At 45.2% G+C, this 16808-nt stretch overlaps 2 protein-coding genes across 11 annotated transcripts in view; both read right to left on the bottom strand.

Annotated features, from left to right (window-relative positions):
• Positions 1-3626: 3626 nt before the first annotated feature.
• Positions 3627-12814, bottom strand: il6st (interleukin 6 cytokine family signal transduce). 2 transcript variants are annotated; one of them, XM_061082952.1, is made up of 16 exons: positions 12665-12814; positions 11380-11461; positions 10064-10366; positions 9758-9905; positions 9504-9661; positions 9266-9420; positions 8973-9135; positions 8709-8788; positions 8077-8317; positions 6899-7069; positions 6700-6801; positions 6366-6515; positions 6148-6288; positions 5492-5588; positions 5165-5246; positions 3627-4634 (listed from the first exon to the last, which is right to left on the bottom strand). In XM_061082952.1, the coding sequence occupies exons 2-16, from the start codon at positions 11453-11455 to the stop codon at positions 4032-4034; spliced, it is 2670 nt and encodes an 889-aa protein (XP_060938935.1). In that variant the 5' UTR covers positions 11456-11461; positions 12665-12814; the 3' UTR covers positions 3627-4031. The 2 variants fall into 2 exon arrangements, with proteins under 2 accessions (XP_060938935.1, XP_060939008.1); XM_061083025.1 differs by lacking the exon at positions 12665-12814 and adding an exon at positions 11657-11673.
• A 1746-nt stretch (positions 12815-14560) lies between these two features.
• Positions 14561-16808, bottom strand: part of tpm2 (tropomyosin 2 (beta)) — a 14687-nt gene continuing 12439 nt past the window's right edge. For 5 of the 9 annotated variants that reach the window (XM_061079636.1, XM_061079616.1, XM_061079660.1 and 2 more), the window contains one exon: positions 14561-14794. In XM_061079636.1, coding sequence (XP_060935619.1) covers positions 14712-14794 — 83 coding nt within the window. In that variant the 3' untranslated portion in view covers positions 14561-14711. Of the gene's footprint in view, positions 14795-15980; positions 16301-16808 lie in introns of those variants that run through there. The other 4 variants (XM_061079627.1, XM_061079606.1, XM_061079668.1 and 1 more) reach the window with 1 other exon arrangement.

Here is a 16808-nt window from a genome sequence, read left to right as displayed (position 1 = left end):
ACACACACACACACACACACACACACACACGCTGACACACACACACACACACGCGGACAGACACACACAGCGACCTGCCGTCATGTCCTCTCGTCCTCAGCTGGTCTGTGTCCTGCAGGAGAAGGTCCGGGTCTCCACCATGGATCAGGTCTCCTCAGGTCTCCTCAGGTCCCGGTTCACCGAGGAGCAGCAGCCGGGCTGAGGAAGAGGAGGAAGAGGAGGAAGAGGAGGAGGCTCCGGTACTACATGAACCCAGTGAACCCATCCAGCACCCCCCACCCCCCCCACTCCGTCCTGAGGAAACCTCTCTTAAAGAGACACGAGCTGCACGAAGAGGAAGAGGAGGAGGGAGAGTCTTCATCAGCTGCTCCATCTTCATCATTATTATCATCTTCATCAGCAGCGGCTCCATCTTCATCTTCATCATTATTATCATCTTCATCAGCAGCTGCTCCATCTTCATCTTCATCATTATTATCATCTTCATCAGCAGCTGATCCATCTTCATCATTATTATCATCTTCATCAGCAGCTGATCCATCTTCATCATTATTATCATCTTCATCAGCAGCTGATCCATCTTCATCATTATTATCATCTTCATCAGCAGCTGATCCATCTTCAACATCTTCATCATTATTATCATCTTCATCAGAAGCTGTTCCATCTTCATCATTATTATCATCTTCATCAGCAGCTGATCCATCTTCATCTTCATCATTATCATGTTCATCAGCAGCCGATCCATCTTCATCATCATATTTATCATCATCTTCATCATTATCATCTTCATCAGCAGCTGATCCATCTTCATTATCATATCTATCATAACCCTCATCTTTATCATTATTATCATGTTCCTCTGCAGCTGATCCATCTTCATTATCGTATCTATCATAACCCTCATCTTCATCATTATTATCATCTTTATCATTATTATCATGTTCCTCTGCAGCTGCTCCATCTTCATATTTATCATCATCTTCATCAGCAGCTGATCCATCTTCATCACTTTCATCGTAATCATCACTATCTTCACCTTAATTATTATCATCTTCATCTTAGTTATTATCATCTTCATCATCTGAAGCTGCTCCATCTTCGTCATATTTATCATCACTATCTTCACCTTAATTATTATCATCTTCATCTTATTTATCATCACCATCTTCATCTGCACCTGCTCCATCTTCATCATTATCATAATCATCATGAAAGATGATTCAAAATAAATTTCCTTTCTGAAAACAAATGTATCATCTCCTCACAACACATCTTCATATTGTGCTTTTTTAAAAACATATCTATAAATGATTTTTAATTTAGTCTCTTGAACAATTTGACATATTAGTGTCTTTACACAATATAACACAACTTAATCCCGTCTGTGAAGAGGTCCTAGTTGATCCCGGTGGATCGTCACGGGGGTTCCTAGAGGTTCCTGGTGGTTTGTTGTGGATCCTGATGGATCCTTGTGGGTCCCGCTGGTTTGTTGTGGGTCCCGGTGGTTCCTCGTGGGTCCCGGTGGTTCTTTGAGGCTCATGGTGGTTCCTTGAGGGTCCTGGTGGGTCCTAATGGATCCTTGTGGGTCCCGGTGGTTCCTTGTGGTTCCTTGTGGTTCCTGGTGGTTCCTGGTGGGTCCCGGTGGTTCTTTGAGGGTCATGGTGGGTCCTAATGGATCCTTGTGGGTCCCGGTGGTTTTTTGTGGATCCCGTGGTTCCTTGTGGTTCCTTGTGGGTCCCGGTGGTTCCTTGTGGTTCCTGGTGGATCCTGATGGTTCCTTGAGGGTCCTGGTGGATCCTGATGGATCTTTGTGGGTCCCGGTGGTTTGTTGTGGGTCCCGGTGGTTCGTTGGGGGTCCCAGGGGTCCCAGTGGTTCCTTGAGGGTCATTGTGGTTCCTTGTGGGTCCTGGTGGTTCCTTGTGGTTCCCTTGGGATCCCGGTGATTCCTTGAGGGTCACGGTGGTTCCTTGTGGATCCCGGTGGTTCCTTGTGGGTCCCGGTGGTTTGTTGTGGATCCTTGTGGTTCTTGTGGGTCCCGGTGGTTCCTTGTGGGTCCTGGTGGTTCCTGGTGGGTCCCGGTGGTTCCTTGAGGGTCATGGTGGATCCCGGTGAATCCTTGTGGGTCCCGGTGGTTCCTTGAGGGTCACGGTGGGTCCCGGTGGTTCCTTGAGGGTCATGGTGGATCCCGGTGAATCCTTGTGGGTTCTGGTGGTTCCTTGTGGTTCCTTGAGGGTCATGGTGGATCCCGGTGAATCCTTGTGGTTCCTGGTGGTTCCTTGAGGGTCACGGTGGTTCCTTGTGGGTCCCGGTGGTTCCTTGTGGGTCCCGGTGGTTCCTTGTGGTTCCAGGTGGTTCCTTGTGGGTCCAGGTGGTTCCTTGTGGGTCCCGGTGGTTCCTTGTGGGTCACGGTGGATCCCGGTGATGAGACGTTTCACTCCTTCAGTTCTCACTGATGCTGGAGTCGCAGGTGTTTCGAAGGGTCGTTACCTGAGAGGCTGGACCCACAATGCATTGCACATGCGTAGTTATATTGTATTATTCTAGGTGTGAAGTCTGCAGGGATTCAACACATTGACTGTGAAACGTGCGTCTTCCTCTCGGCTGCCCCCTGGTGTCTGGCTGAGGTACAGCTCATGAAGCCTCCTCCTCCATGTTAGCAGACGGGACATGAACCAAACTGAAGAATCTAAAGGCCGGCGCATGCTTCTGCAGCGGCGTCTGCGGCTTTTCACGCAGTTGTGACGCAGGACTCGTTCTCATTCATGGTTTTACAAGCGTTGCACGTGTTGCCATGCAGTTCCCCACCAGACCACTAGGGGGAGTAATGTTTTTTGTCGAAGATGGTTTTCTGGCGGACGAATCCTCCGGTCAGTGACGGGTTATACTCGTGGTCATCAGGGCCGGGTCTAGACAGGCATGTATGAGGGGGCATTGTGCTTTATTATATTATTATTATAAATTGGGATTTAGTTTGAGGGGGCACAACATTTATTTATTCTTGCCCCTGCCTAGACCCGGCCCTGGTGGTCATAGTTTCGGATCTCTTCTACCAAGTGCTCTTCTATTTGGTCCATATTCGTTCTTCTTTACTTCCGTGGTTTCCACCGGTATTATCGGACATGAACCGGAAATGCGACTCCGGACAGGATGTAGTTAGCCGACCAATCACAGCCTTGTGGCTACGTGACGCTTGCGGAGCTTTGCCGTCTAGTTAGAAACATTGGGCGACGCACGTCAGAAGGGATACGTAAGTACTTCAGGGGCCCGGGGGGGCTCTTACGCTTCCGGGCCCCTGGAAACACAGAAGCATGCTCCGGCCTTTAGAGACATTAAATAAATGTTTGTAAAGATGTTTCTGTCGTTCTTCTCTCTGATGTTTGTTCAAGTTTCTGATCAGTTTGGTTTGAATCGGTTATTTGATATAAAAACAGGCACCTGATGATTGACAGCTGACTGACTCCTGATTGGTTGAGTGTGTGTGGGCGGGGCCTCGACGGCAGGGCTTGTCTCTGATTGGTTTCCAGATGGATCGTGGGAGGAAGTGAAGACCTGTCTGTTTTCAACACTGAGATCAGAAGGGATCGTGTTTCATTTTCTTCACGACGGCCGATCCTGAACATGACTCAGTTCTTTATATTTTATTTTGAAAGTTATTTTTTTAACATGCACTGGCATCCTGTCAGTGTTGATTACATTCATGAGCAGTGTATATACAGTGAGCAGGTAACACGGCTGCAGAGGTCACTCCCCTCCACAGGGGGCAGTGCAGCAGGTCACGTGCTGCTCTGCCCGTCACTCCCAAATCTGTGGTTGTGACGTTTTGAAATGTAGCGTGACATTAACCACGAAGCACAAAGCGTCCACGTACAGGTGTGGCCTACAGAGATGTGGCTAGTAACTGCTCCATGCGAGTGCTAAGCTAACTGCAGCTCTTATTCACATGTATTTTACAGTGTACATATGTGCAAAAGACAAACGGCTTCAGTCTCTTCTTCGCTCCCAAGGCACCGGCGTGCGGACACGTGTCCTCACTGCTGCCTGTAGCCGCCCAGCTGAGGCACGTAGCTGGAGGCGGGCGCCGTCGGCAGCCAATCGGCCGACTGCTCATCTGCACGCGTCAGCTCAGAGTCCTCCTCCAGGGGGCAGAAGTCCAGAGGCTCCAGCACCTCCTGCTGCTCCATCTCCAGCAGCTGGTTGAAGTGGGCGGGGTCGCTCTCCGCAGGTCGGCGCAGGAAGCGCTGGTGTCTGCCGCCGCCCTCCTGCACCAGCGTGTCCGGGTTCTCCTCGCAGTCCAGCAGGGGCTGCGTGGACTCGGAGCGGGAGAAGATGGCCGCCTGCGGCTGCGAGCTCGGGGTCTGACCCTTGTAACCGTTGGAGGCCACCACGGAGGAGTACTGCACGGTGCTCGCCGTGGTGTCCGCCAAGTCTCCGCCCTCGTCGCTGTCCGACACGCTCTGGCGTGGCGAGGACATGCAGGAGGAGCCTCCGATGCCGCTGCTGTGCTCCTCCGACAGATACTTGTCCTTCTTCAGAGGAAGACTGCTTTTGTCTTCATCAAACATCTTTCCGTCGCTCATGTCCACGTCCAGGACACTGATGCCGGACAGACAGTTCTCCTTCGGCGTCTCCGCCTGAGGACAAGACTCCAATTATCCACAGAGAAATAAATGCAATTCCATTTGTCTGTTTTCATGCAGATGATGTTAAATATTGTTTTGTATTTTTCTGCTGCGAGGACCAGAATCCTGTGTTTGACTGGATATGATAATAAAAGACCGGAGTCTCATCACCATATCTGTGTCCCATATAGAAACGTCATATAAATGTGTATATGTATCATATTCATTCATCTCCACTGGAATTAGTGTAATCTTTCCATCTTGTGATTATATTTTGCAGAGATTTTGTTCGTGCTGGTGACCAAACACTAACACATTTTACACACCACACACAACACTTAATAAACCATTTATTCATTCATGTATTCGGCATTTTTTCCACTGGACCTTTCATGTTGATATTCTCATTTAACAGACGTCTACACATGATTCTGGTTAGAAGCCAGCGTGTACGAGCTAAGATAAACTCTGCTGTCAATCTATAAAGTGTTTTTAATAATGTACGTCATGTTTTCAGCCTCATGTGCAAAGGAAGTTCTTACTTTTAACGGATAATCAGGAGACCAGTATCCAATCGTGCTCTCTCCAGGGTTTGGAATCTGAGGCCAGAAGTTCTTCTTGATGCTGAAACACAGACAATACATAAATCAGATCAGGATCAAAGACAAACAATCCACCATATCAATCATAAAATCACTTATAATATAAAATGCTTTCATTGGTCGGAGCAGTTTGATATGTGTGTACACAGCTGTGGTGAGTCACTGATGAGACAAACTGAATAAAGACATTCAACAACATCTTCAGACGGATCCCAGACACTGGAGGAACATTGATCCTGGAGCGCTCAGGGTTTAAAAGGAACTTACGTTTCCTTTTTGGAAATACAGATCACCATCGTCATGACGACAACAATCAGAAAGCCGAGACTGGCTCCAACGACGATGAGCTCGATCTCTCCCGGCGCTGAGAGGAGAACACAGAGAACAGAGTGAGAACCTGCTTCCTGCTCTCATCCACACTGAATTTTATTTAAAGTTATACTATACTAATCTGTAGATTATTGCATTTATGAAATTATAGAACAACAATAAAGAAAACTGTTGACATTTTATTTATTTTGACCTGTTACAACAAAGGGAAACACCAAATGCTTATGAAGAGGAGAAGAAAATACACAGGAGAGTGTCGGCCTACTTTGAAATAAATTAAACGCAGAACTATGTAGGGTTATTTGAGTCATCCCCATATTTGTGGGAAATGTGTGAAATAAGAAGAACCCTATTTTGAAATAAATAAAAACATATAGCTGCAGCCTATATATTTTAGTTGGCGAAATGTGAAAACAAAAAGTGAAAGCAAACGCCAACATTTTCGTTTCGTCTCATTAACGAAAATTAAAATAGATTTGGTCATAGTTTTTATTTTCAAAGATCCGTTTCCGTTACGTCTCGTCTTAGTCATGGGAAAAGGGGCGTTAACGAATATTTTTCGTTATCGTCAACGAAATGAACACTGCACTCACCATATTTCAGAGTGTTGAAGGAGTGGTGGGGGCCTTGGGTGGAGCCTGCGATGGTGGAGGCGCTGATCCACGTGTCGTAGTTGGTGTTTCCAGTCAGCGACTTCAGAGTGAACGAGGTCGTGTTGGAAGGAACCGTCACCGCTGAGAAGATCAGACAGAGACCGAGTGAGGAAACACAGATACACACGTGAAGCCTGTTCGGTGGGACGCACACTTACAGTGTAATCCACCCCGACTTTCGTAGAATATTGTGTAGTTTGTGATGAAGCCTCTCCGCTTGCTTTGGGGAATCTCCGTCCACACCAGCTCGGCCTCGTTGCGTCCTGGTTTCCTGTTGGACAGTCGGACCGTCGGGCCTTCGTCTGGAGCTGGAATCAATGTTCATTATCAAATATTAACTCTCTTCTTCTGATAACTGTACGAATCGTGTCCTTGCTGCATTCAAATCAAATTAACTCCACAGACAGAGGAGAAACATGTGGAGGAAGGTCTTCACGACCTGCTTTTAATATGAACAATATTTCAAAATGAACTAACGATATGTTTCCTCACCACTTTGCTCCAGAAAGGCTTCAACGCTCGCTGCCTGCCCCGCCCATCCAGAATATATGGGATACACAGACACAGTGTAGCAAACAAACTTCTCCAGGTCGCCTGCACAGAACATGAAGATCAAGAGTTCAATCAAAGGATAAGAGTGTAAACTGTATCTGTTAAGTGTAAAGTGATGACTCAGCACAAAGAAACGAACCTTTGATCACAGTGTGTGTGGTGCTTCTGTTTTCTCTCTGCCAGTCCATCCCGTCTCCACCGACCCACTGCACCACGTACTCCGTCACAGCTTTGGTGTTCGGGGGTTTCCACTGCAGCCACATCTGGCCTCCGTGGACCCCCCCCCTCAGCTCCCTGACTGGGGCTAGCTCTGTAACACATTCACACACCGATGAAGGATCTTCTCCCAACAAGCTGGTTTTCACTCATCTGTCCTTCATTCAGACACTGAATGTTTCTATGGGACGATCCATGAGTGTCACAACTAGGGTTGCAAAGGGGCGGAAAGTTTCCGGTAAATTTCCGGAAACTTTCCTTGGGAAGTTAAGCTCGGGAATTTTGGGAATTTTGAAAAAAAGAAAAAAAAAACGCAAATTAAACGCTGAGCAATAAAAACATGATTCAAAACTCTATTTTAAAGATGTATGGAACGTTGAGTTTCAACCCTCCACTGGTCATTCTTCCATCACATGCACAGATAACTCCCAGCATGCTTCACTCTACAGCAGGGCTACTGAGGCCTGCTGTAGAGTGAAGGACTAGTCAGGTAAGTTTCCATGATATTACTGGGGAAAATATATTATCATGCTGATTGAGGATTGTTCATCTGTTCATCTAGACTATTTCCATTCATTTATCCATCAATTGTAAAATATGTTTACAGATTCCAATAGTTTGGCTAACTATTTATATCTCTGGCATTGCATTAGTGTTTTTTTACAAACTTTTTTCTCATCTTATTCTACAGAACAATGCCACGTGCACTCTCTCATGTGTGGAGACATTTCACCTCATCCAATGTAGAAGGAAAGGCTGTGTACATTTGCAAATACTGTGCAAAGACCTATGTTAAGAATGACACAACGATGCAGAAGCATATAGTCAAGTGCCCAAAGTTTCCTCAGGGCTCAAATCAGCCTATGACACAACAAAATGTTTATATTAATGTCTGTATATGACAAGGTAAATACAGTTAGTATAAATTACCCACAACATTTCCAGTTTATTCTCGTTATTCCCGTTAATTCCCATGGAAAGTTTCCAACTTTGAATATTCCCGGAATTTTGCAACCCTAGTCAGAACGCTGTAACTCCCTAATATAATAATAATATGTGTATCCCTTTATTGTATAACTCAGCGTCACCATGGAAACCTACCGTGTGCTTTCTCTGGGATGAATAATGACGCCTGAGCAGAGCGCCCCACCGAGTTGACGGCAGTGACGAACACTTTGAGCGACCTCTTGTCGTCCAGTAGAACGTCTTTGAGGAAAGTGCTGCTGCTGAGGTCCGAGCGGTTGACGGGGAAACTCTCCCAACTTCCATTCTTCACTTTGTCCTTTTGTCCTTGAACCTTCATGTCGAATCTTAAGATCCTCCCGTTGGACAGCACGGGATCCTGAGAGGACAGAGGCACAACCTGTTGGTTACCTAGGTTACCTTCCAGCCTCACAAGTTACCTTTATGAAAAATACTTTTCTTTACGGTGTCATTGTTTACCTTTATGTGAATTTAGTTAATGTCATTGCATCATTCTGCCACTTTATGTTGTGTATTTAATAAATGATTTAAAAATGAAAACAATAGGATTCAGTGCTTTGCTGGTAAACACTTTTGCCAGATAAAATAAGATCCTCCATCTTGTTTTCGGTAACAGGTTTGTTTGTCTTGATTAAAACAGTTTAAACCCAAACGTCCACAGATGTTGTGATCTGCACTTGTTGTGTGATCTGCACTTGTTGTGTGATCTGCACTTGTTGTGTGATCTGCACTGTTGTGTGCGACCTTACCTTACAGATGAACTGAACTCCTCGCCCACCGACATCACTTTCAGAATCGATTTTCCATAAATCTGGTTTACCTTTTGGTACTAGGAAAGAGCAAAAGAAATGTTTTACTCGAGCAGTGGACAGATTCAGTCTCTTCACCTTTGCAAATTAAATAATAATAATAATTTATAACACTGAATACACTTTGTCAAATTCTGCTTATATCTCCTCAGAGTGAGTGAAACTAAAGAACACATTGTTGGATCTGGAGCTGATGAAACTCACGGTCCTCTGGCGTCCTCTCGGTGGCGTTGCGGCTCCAGTCGCTCCAGTAACCGAAGCCTTCTCTGTAGTTCTTGCAGCGAACCTGAGTGACGTAAACAGTGTCTGGACGAATGTTCTGGAGCCTGAAGGACTGAATGTCCCTGGCAGTGTCCACATGAGGCACCTGAAGGACATCATAAACAAATATAATCTGATTAGAAAAGAAAACAGCAGATTATCTACGTATCCCTGAGTAAAAGGAAAAAAGAACCAAATCAAAGACAAACACTGCAGAAGGTCACAAACATACTTACATACGCCCAATCATGAGATCCATTTTGGCAGAATCTGATTTCATACGTTAATCCCACATATTGATTCATGATAGGAGGTTTCCAGTTTATGAGTAGAGAGGTGGGAAAGCTCTTCTCAGAGATGATCTGGATGTTTGCGGGAGGATTTGTTTTCACTGCAACACATGAAATTGAAAATATTCATTCCAATAAAAGTCTGCAGTGTAGATATCAAACTCATTAACAACATTCAACTGACCAAAGTATCCGGATTCTCTCCTCAGACGCTCAGACCGGATGCTTCCCAGTTTATTCTTCGCCTCCACCCAGATCTCCAGCTCCATGAAGTTTGGGAAAATGGGCAGAACCACGGAGGCACTGGTTCCTTCAGTCGTCACGTTCACAGTGACAACATCACTGTTGATAAAACACAAAACAAGTTCTAATACCATTTAGGATCTTGGGCCATTTGCATTTTCCTGCTGCAGACTAATAACTGACATCTGGACTCACTTGATGACTTTCAGAATCAGTGTGAAGTTGGTGACGACGACTTTGGTTTGACGTCCTGCTGCGACCCAGCTGCACGTGATCTTTGGAGAGATGAAGGTTTCCTCCTGCAGAGCGATGCAGGACAGATTCTCCGGCTTCCTCGGACGATCTGACATTGAAGTTAAACACACACATTTTAAGTTGCTCTCCCATCGGCTGGGACATCTTAGTTTACAGGCTCCTCCTCCACACCACCTGACTCTATCTCATAAAGGTACAATTGCATTAAACAAATCCACATATTTATATATTTATAGATACACTTACAGCCTTTCTGAAGGGAGACCCCGTGCATGAATTTTCCTGGATTCAGGAACACGTTGGGCGACACCTTCTTGCAGAAGCAGAACAACCACTCGTCCTTTTCCCCGCTGACACGGATGGTGACGTTCAGAGCTGTTGTGTTGATCTTTGTGTACTGCTCTTTGGGAACCGTCGCCTGAGACAGATTCCAGTAGAGGTCGTCAGCTGTGACCTCAGCTGTGTTGATGATCATGCACGTAGCCGTGAAGTTGGTCCCTATCTCCAGTACTGAAGGATGAGGGGCCGTCACCAGGTAGTTTCCACTTTCTAAAGACAAAGAAGAAAAGTGCAGAAACTCAACGTTCAGAATCAAACTCGACTGAAGAAAAGGTCACGAGAAGCATTTTAGAAACATGTCACTGACTGCTGAGTCAGCAGATCTCACTCAGTCTGAGCAGCTCACACAACAACACGAGCTTCTGCTGCACAATCCATGAAGAGACACAACAACATGAGCTTCTGCTGCACAATCCATGAAGAGACACAACAACATGAGCTTCTGCTGCACAATCCATGAAGAGACAACACAACAACATGTTCCTGCTGTGAGTACACACAGCTGTACACAGCAGTACACAGCAGTACACAGCAGTACACAGCAGTACACAGCAGTACACAGCAGTAGACAGCAGTAGACAGCTGTAGACAGCAGTACACAGCAGTACACAGCAGTACACAGCAGTACACAGCTGTAGACAGCAGTACACAGCTGTAGACAGCAGTACACTGCAGTACACAGCAGTACACAGCAGTACACAGCAGTACACAGCTGTAGACAGCAGTACACTGCAGTACACAGCTATAGACAGCAGTACACAGCAGTACACAGCAGTACACAGCAGTACACAGCTGTAGACAGCAGTACACAGCAGTACACAGCAGTACACAGCAGTACACAGCAGTACACAGCTGTAGACAGCAGTACACAGCAGTGGACAGCAGTACACAGCAGTACACAGCAGTACACAGCTGTACACAGCAGTACACAGCTGTAGACAGCAGTACACAGCAGTAGACAGCTGTAGACAGCAGTACACAGCAGTACACAGCAGTACACAGCAGTACACAGCTGTAGACAGCAGTACACAGCAGTACACAGCAGTACACAGCAGTACACAGCTGTAGACAGCAGTACACAGCAGTACACAGCAGTACACAGCAGTACACAGCTGTAGACAGCAGTACACAGCAGTACACAGCAGTACACAGCAGTACACAGCAGTGTGGAAGTGGAATGCAGCCATATTGAATGATGCTAGCTCGTTAGCTCAGCTACTGACCAGCAGCCGCAGGTGGAGCGGAGGTGCAGCAGGTGAGCAGCAGCAGCTGAAGGACTCGAACCGTCTCCATCACCATGACGAGCTGTCAGGAACACAAACACTTTATCAAACTGGTGCTAACGTGAAGAATCAGTATTCACATCGTCAGGAGCTAACGCTAGCTACAGTATAGATACTTGATGCTAGTCCAGGTGTGTTGTTAGCTAGCTGTTGAAGCTAACTCTGTTGAAGCTAACTGTTGAAGCTAACCCTGTTGTAGCTAGCTGTTGAAGCTAACCCTGTTGAAGCTAGCTGTTGAAGCTAACCCTGTTGAAGCTAACCCTGTTGAAGCTAACCCTGTTGAAGCTAACCCTGTTGAAGCCAGTTGTTGAAGCTAACCCTGTTGAAGCCAGTTGTTGAAGCCAGTTGTTGAAGCTAACCCTGTTGAAGCTAACCCTGTTGAAGCCAGTTGTTGAAGCTAACCCTGTTGAAGCCAGTTGTTGAAGCCAGTTGTTGAAGCTAACCCTGTTGAAGCTAACCCTGTTGAAGCCAGTTGTTGAAGCTAACCCTGTTGAAGCCAGTTGTTGAAGCCAGTTGTTGAAGCCAGTTGTTGAAGCTAACCCTGTTGAAGCTAGCTGTTGAAGCTAACCCTGTTGAAGCTAGCTGTTGAAGCTAACCCTGTTGATGCTAACCCTGTTGAAGCTAGCTGTTGAAGCTAACCCTGTTGAAGCTAACCCTGTTGAAGCTAGCTGTTGAAGCTAACCCTGTTGAAGCTAACCCTGTTGGAGCTAACCCTGTTGGAGCTAGCTGTTGAAGCTAACCCTGTTGAAGCTAGCTGTTGAAGCTAACCCTGTTGAAGCTAGCTGTTGAAGCTAACCCTGTTGGAGCTAGCTGTTGAAGCCAGCTGTTGAAGCTAACCCTGTTGAAGCTAGCTGTTGAAGCTAACCCTGTTGATGCTAACCCTGTTGAAGCCAGCTGTTGAAGCCAGTTGTTGAAGCTAACCCTGTTGAAGCTAACCCTGTTGGAGCTAGCTGTTGAAGCTAACCCTGTTGGAGCTAGCTGTTGAAGCTAGCTGTTGAAGCCAGTTGTTGAAGCTAACCCTGTTGAAGCTAGCTGTTGAAGCTAACCCTGTTGAAGCTAGCTGTTGAAGCCAGTTGTTGAAGCTAACCCTGTTGGAGCTAGCTGTTGAAGCTAGCTGTTGAAGCCAGTTGTTGAAGCTAGCTGTTGAAGCTAACCCTGTTGGAGCTAGCTGTTGGAGCTAGCTCAGTGAGGACAGATCCTCTCCTTGTCAGCAGCTGTCACTCACTTCTGCCTCAGTGTCGACCAGCTGTTCTCTGGATCTCTCTCTCTCTTTCTGTCTCTCTTTCTCTCTCTCTCTCTCTTTCTGTCTCTCTCTCCTCCGGACACAGACTCGGTGAAAACAGCTGAACTCCTCCAGCGGCCATTAGCGTCTGTGTCTGACAGGCCCCTCCCACTTCCCGTCAGTGACTGTGGAGCGGAAACACTCCACAGATCTCACACTGTGCGGATGGGGTTCAGTCAGTCCGCTCAGCCTGTCGTCTGTTTACACATCTACTGAAAGAAACAGCGGAGCTACAGCTGCTGGTGATTCGTCGGAGCAACTGTCAGTCAAACGCTCTGAACCAATGAGAGGGCTCAGATTGTATCGTCCCGGTTCGTTGCGTCAGTGACGCTTGTTTTCCGGTTTGGCTCCGCCCCGCGAGCTCCGTGCAAACAAACATGATTATAAGCAGGTTTTTCAAAGGAGCATGAATAAACATGTTTACAATACTATTCAATATGATTAAAAGGCTGCTTGAGTTTGTCTAATAAAACACGGCTTAGTTGTGTAATAATATATGAACACAGAAATATCAAGAATATGAACATTACTATTTTTGAAAGTTATTTAAATCCTCTAAGATTTCTAATCTTTCTCAGTGTATTGAGTTTAAAGCTCAGTTATGAACTGAGGATTTCTAGTTCACTACTTTCCTGCTACACAAATACACAGTGGAGTTGTGGTGAGGTGTTGGTCTCTGCTCGTCTTCCTCAATCTAACATCTAAATGTGGAGAGAGGAAGTGAAAGAGCAGAGTTAGTTTCTCCTCATCTCCACTGACAGCTGTCACTCATTTTATGGAAACGATCTTCTAATCACAGATCAATAATCATGACTTCTGCTTTCACAGAGACGAGAACCCACTCGATTATTTGTTTGTGTGAAGGGTTGTATGTTCCACACTCAGAGAAAAGGAAAACAAGTCACTGTAAAACTTTATCTTAGAATTATGATGTTTATTTTGTTTACAATACATAAAGACTTTGAAATCAGCTCCCAGCACTTTAGTTGTTTCATGTTTAAACCTGGAAAATCAGCCACACATTCATTATTAATAATCTAAAGCTGTTCTTCACAAAGTACGACAAAGTAAAAATAATTCCAAATAAAGCAAAGCAATTCGTTTCCTATGCCAATTGTTATTGCCTTTCAAAATAACAGCATTTTGATCTGATGTGCCCAAAACCTGCTAGAACAAAAAAATATAAATGTGTTCTACCGTTGCTATGGTGACGATTTGCTTCAGTGCATATTTTGTTCGAAACAGGAAACTTGAAACAGATTTATTAATAATCACAAACAGTCACTGAAGTCTGTCACGTAAACAGACTGTAAATAAAGATAAGACAAGACAGCTATGACAAGTGAAGCCAAATAATCACGAGCGCCCCCTGGTGGCGGGTTGCAGTATAGGTCACAAACCTTCTCCTCCATGTTAGCAGAGGGACATGGACCGAACTCTAACAATAAAAGTAAACGTTAAATGAAAGTTTGTAAAGATGTTTCTGTCGTCTCAGCTCGTTCTTCTCTCTGATGTTTGTTCAAGTTTCTGATCAGTTTGGTTTGAATCAGTTATTTGAAGCTATAAAAACAGGCTGAGACGTCCTGATTGGTCAATAGCGTATATGGGCGGGACCTTGATACCATGGCTCCACCCCACCATCACTGCTGCAAAGACTGCGAATGGTCATGAAATTCAAGATGGTGACGTTCATATCCGAGATATTTTAGCTTCACTTTTGTCCACAAGGAGGAAATTCCTCCATCTTTCTTTACAGTCTATGGTCTTTAAAATACAAGCAAATAGAAACTTTAAATTTAAGCAGAAAAAAATCTCATTTGATAAAACATTCATGTTGTTGGAAAAATGATGAATAAACAAAGAAGAAGTGTTTAAGCTCAGAAGTGAGAACCTCAGTGTGTCTGCTGGGAGCAAGTGAAACCTTTTCCTTTTCTTTACTTGGTCTCGATGAATCGTTGCAGTGATTCCTCGGTCGGCTCTGCAGACGTCTTCATAGGTTGTTGAGCTCCTGGAGAGTTTGGTCCAGAACCTGGTGCATGTCCAGGTTCTCCTCTTGGGCCTGGGCCAGGCTCTCTGGAAGAAGAACCACAGTCACAGGAGGAAAGTCCAGACACAGAATCCAGAGCACGTCTGATTCGACCCAGTGAATCTACATCACTGTTGTCAGGGTGGACCCACTAGCTGGAGTGTTGATTGACTGATAATTTTTATATATATATATATATATATATATATATATATATAGTATAATGAAGGATTCAAACATTTAATGTCCCGTTTCATCCATAAGGGACAGTATTCAATTATAGGATCTGATGAACTCCAGAGAGCTTCAGACTAAACATATTAAAACATGTTATTGTTGCTGAGTTTCAGAAGCGGTTGTTTACGACCAGATCTTCATTTGATGAACAGTCGTGGAGCTTAGTGTTCCAGTCCTGCACGACACATACAAGCACAGGAGTAAAGTACATGTGTAATATATAATGAAGAGTTTGGTTTCTCCTCTGCTCGTTGTTGGAACTGTTGGTTTCTCTATGATTGTTACAGTCTCGCCCTTCTATGTAAAAAGCCTTGGGATAATGTATATTATGATTTGGTGCAATAGAAATGAAATTAGATTGACTCTTTAAACAAAGTTTTCCTCAGTTTCCAGAGAAGAGGAAAGATTCATTCTGTCGTCTCTCTGACAGCACACTGAGTAAATCCACGTTTCTTCTTCCAGACGGAGAAACTATCCAACATCAGATCTCAGCTTCAGATGAATCACTAAGAACCTCAGGATCACTGTTGGTGGAGGAACAGGGAACGTGCTCAATCCTTCTGTTGATCTCAGATCAGAACCTTCTCATCAGCTGCTTTCTCCAAGGTTACACAACTTCTGATAAATGAGAAATGATTTGTTCATCGGAACATGAAGCTGCATCTAAACCTGGTTCATGCTTCAGAGGAGCTTTGATATTTACACATTACAAGATATGCATCTCTATCTATCTTCATGATGCACTGACAAGAAGTTGGGCATTTTGAATTTTGTGATACTATTGTGTGCTATTTTTATATTGTGTCTTTTATTTTACAATTTAAAACTGGATGAGAGCACAATAACACATGTCACTGCACATTGACCCATGTATAATTGTGTACGTGACAAATAAAGCGTATCTTAGGTTATTTATTACTCATACTCTACTTATACATTTATAAAAAGAGGAAGTAAATGGAAGAGAAAGGAAGTAAAAGTGGAAGGAGACAGACAAGAGCTTGAATCTGTTTATTACAGAGGGAGGGAAACATTTGAGAAAAGACACAACGTCCACCAACAGACACACAACAGAGACTCAACCCTCTGTTCAGAGCAGCACACAGGCACGGACGGGCCCGGGGTTCTTCTTCTCTAGAACCTTCTCTAGAACCTTCTCTAGAACCTTCTCGATGGACCAGAACAACAGCGAGCAGCGGACACCAGTTCAGACAGGAAGCAAGAGCAGAGCGTCTAGAGTGTGGTCATATCGTTCAGGGCCAAGTCCAGCTCCTCACTGAGAGCTTTCCCCTTCAGCTTCTGAGCGTACACTTCATCTGCAGGAGGACACACACAGGTGGAGACACACACAGGAAGGGACACACACAGGTAGAGACACACACACAGGTAGAGACACACACAGGTAGAGACACACACACAGGTGGATACACACACAGGTGGAGACACACACAGGTAGAGACACACACAGGTGGAGACACACACAGGTAGAGACACACACAGGTAGAGACACACACAGGTAGAGACACACACAGGAAGGGACACACACAGGTGGAGACACACAGGTAGAGACACACACACACAGGTAGAGACACACAGGTAGAGACACACACAGGTGGAGACACACACAGGAAGGGACACACACACAGGTGGAGACACACACAGGTAGAGACACACACATAGGTAGAGACACACACAGGAAGGGACACACACAGGTAGAGACACACACAGGTAGAGACACACACAGGTAGAGACACACACAGGTAGAGACACACACAGGTAGAGACACACACACAGGTAGACACACACACACAGGTAGAGACACAC

The sequence above is a fragment of the Limanda limanda genome, chromosome 1, assembly GCF_963576545.1.
Source record: "Limanda limanda chromosome 1, fLimLim1.1, whole genome shotgun sequence".
In the NCBI taxonomy this organism is placed as follows: domain Eukaryota; kingdom Metazoa; phylum Chordata; class Actinopteri; order Pleuronectiformes; family Pleuronectidae; genus Limanda; species Limanda limanda.
This window is presented reverse-complemented; position numbering and strand designations above follow the sequence as displayed.

Coding starts and splice junctions, on each gene's coding strand:
- il6st (XM_061082952.1), bottom strand. CDS start 11,455: ATGGTGATGGAGACGGTTCGAGTCCTTCAGCTGCTGCTGCTCACCTGC. Junction 9,136..9,265: donor GATCTCATGATTGGGCGTAT/GTAAGTATGTTT, acceptor GATGTCCTTCAG/GTGCCTCATGTGGACACTGC. Junction 7,070..8,076: donor CATCCCAGAGAAAGCACACG/GTAGGTTTCCAT, acceptor AATGTGTTACAG/AGCTAGCCCCAGTCAGGGAG.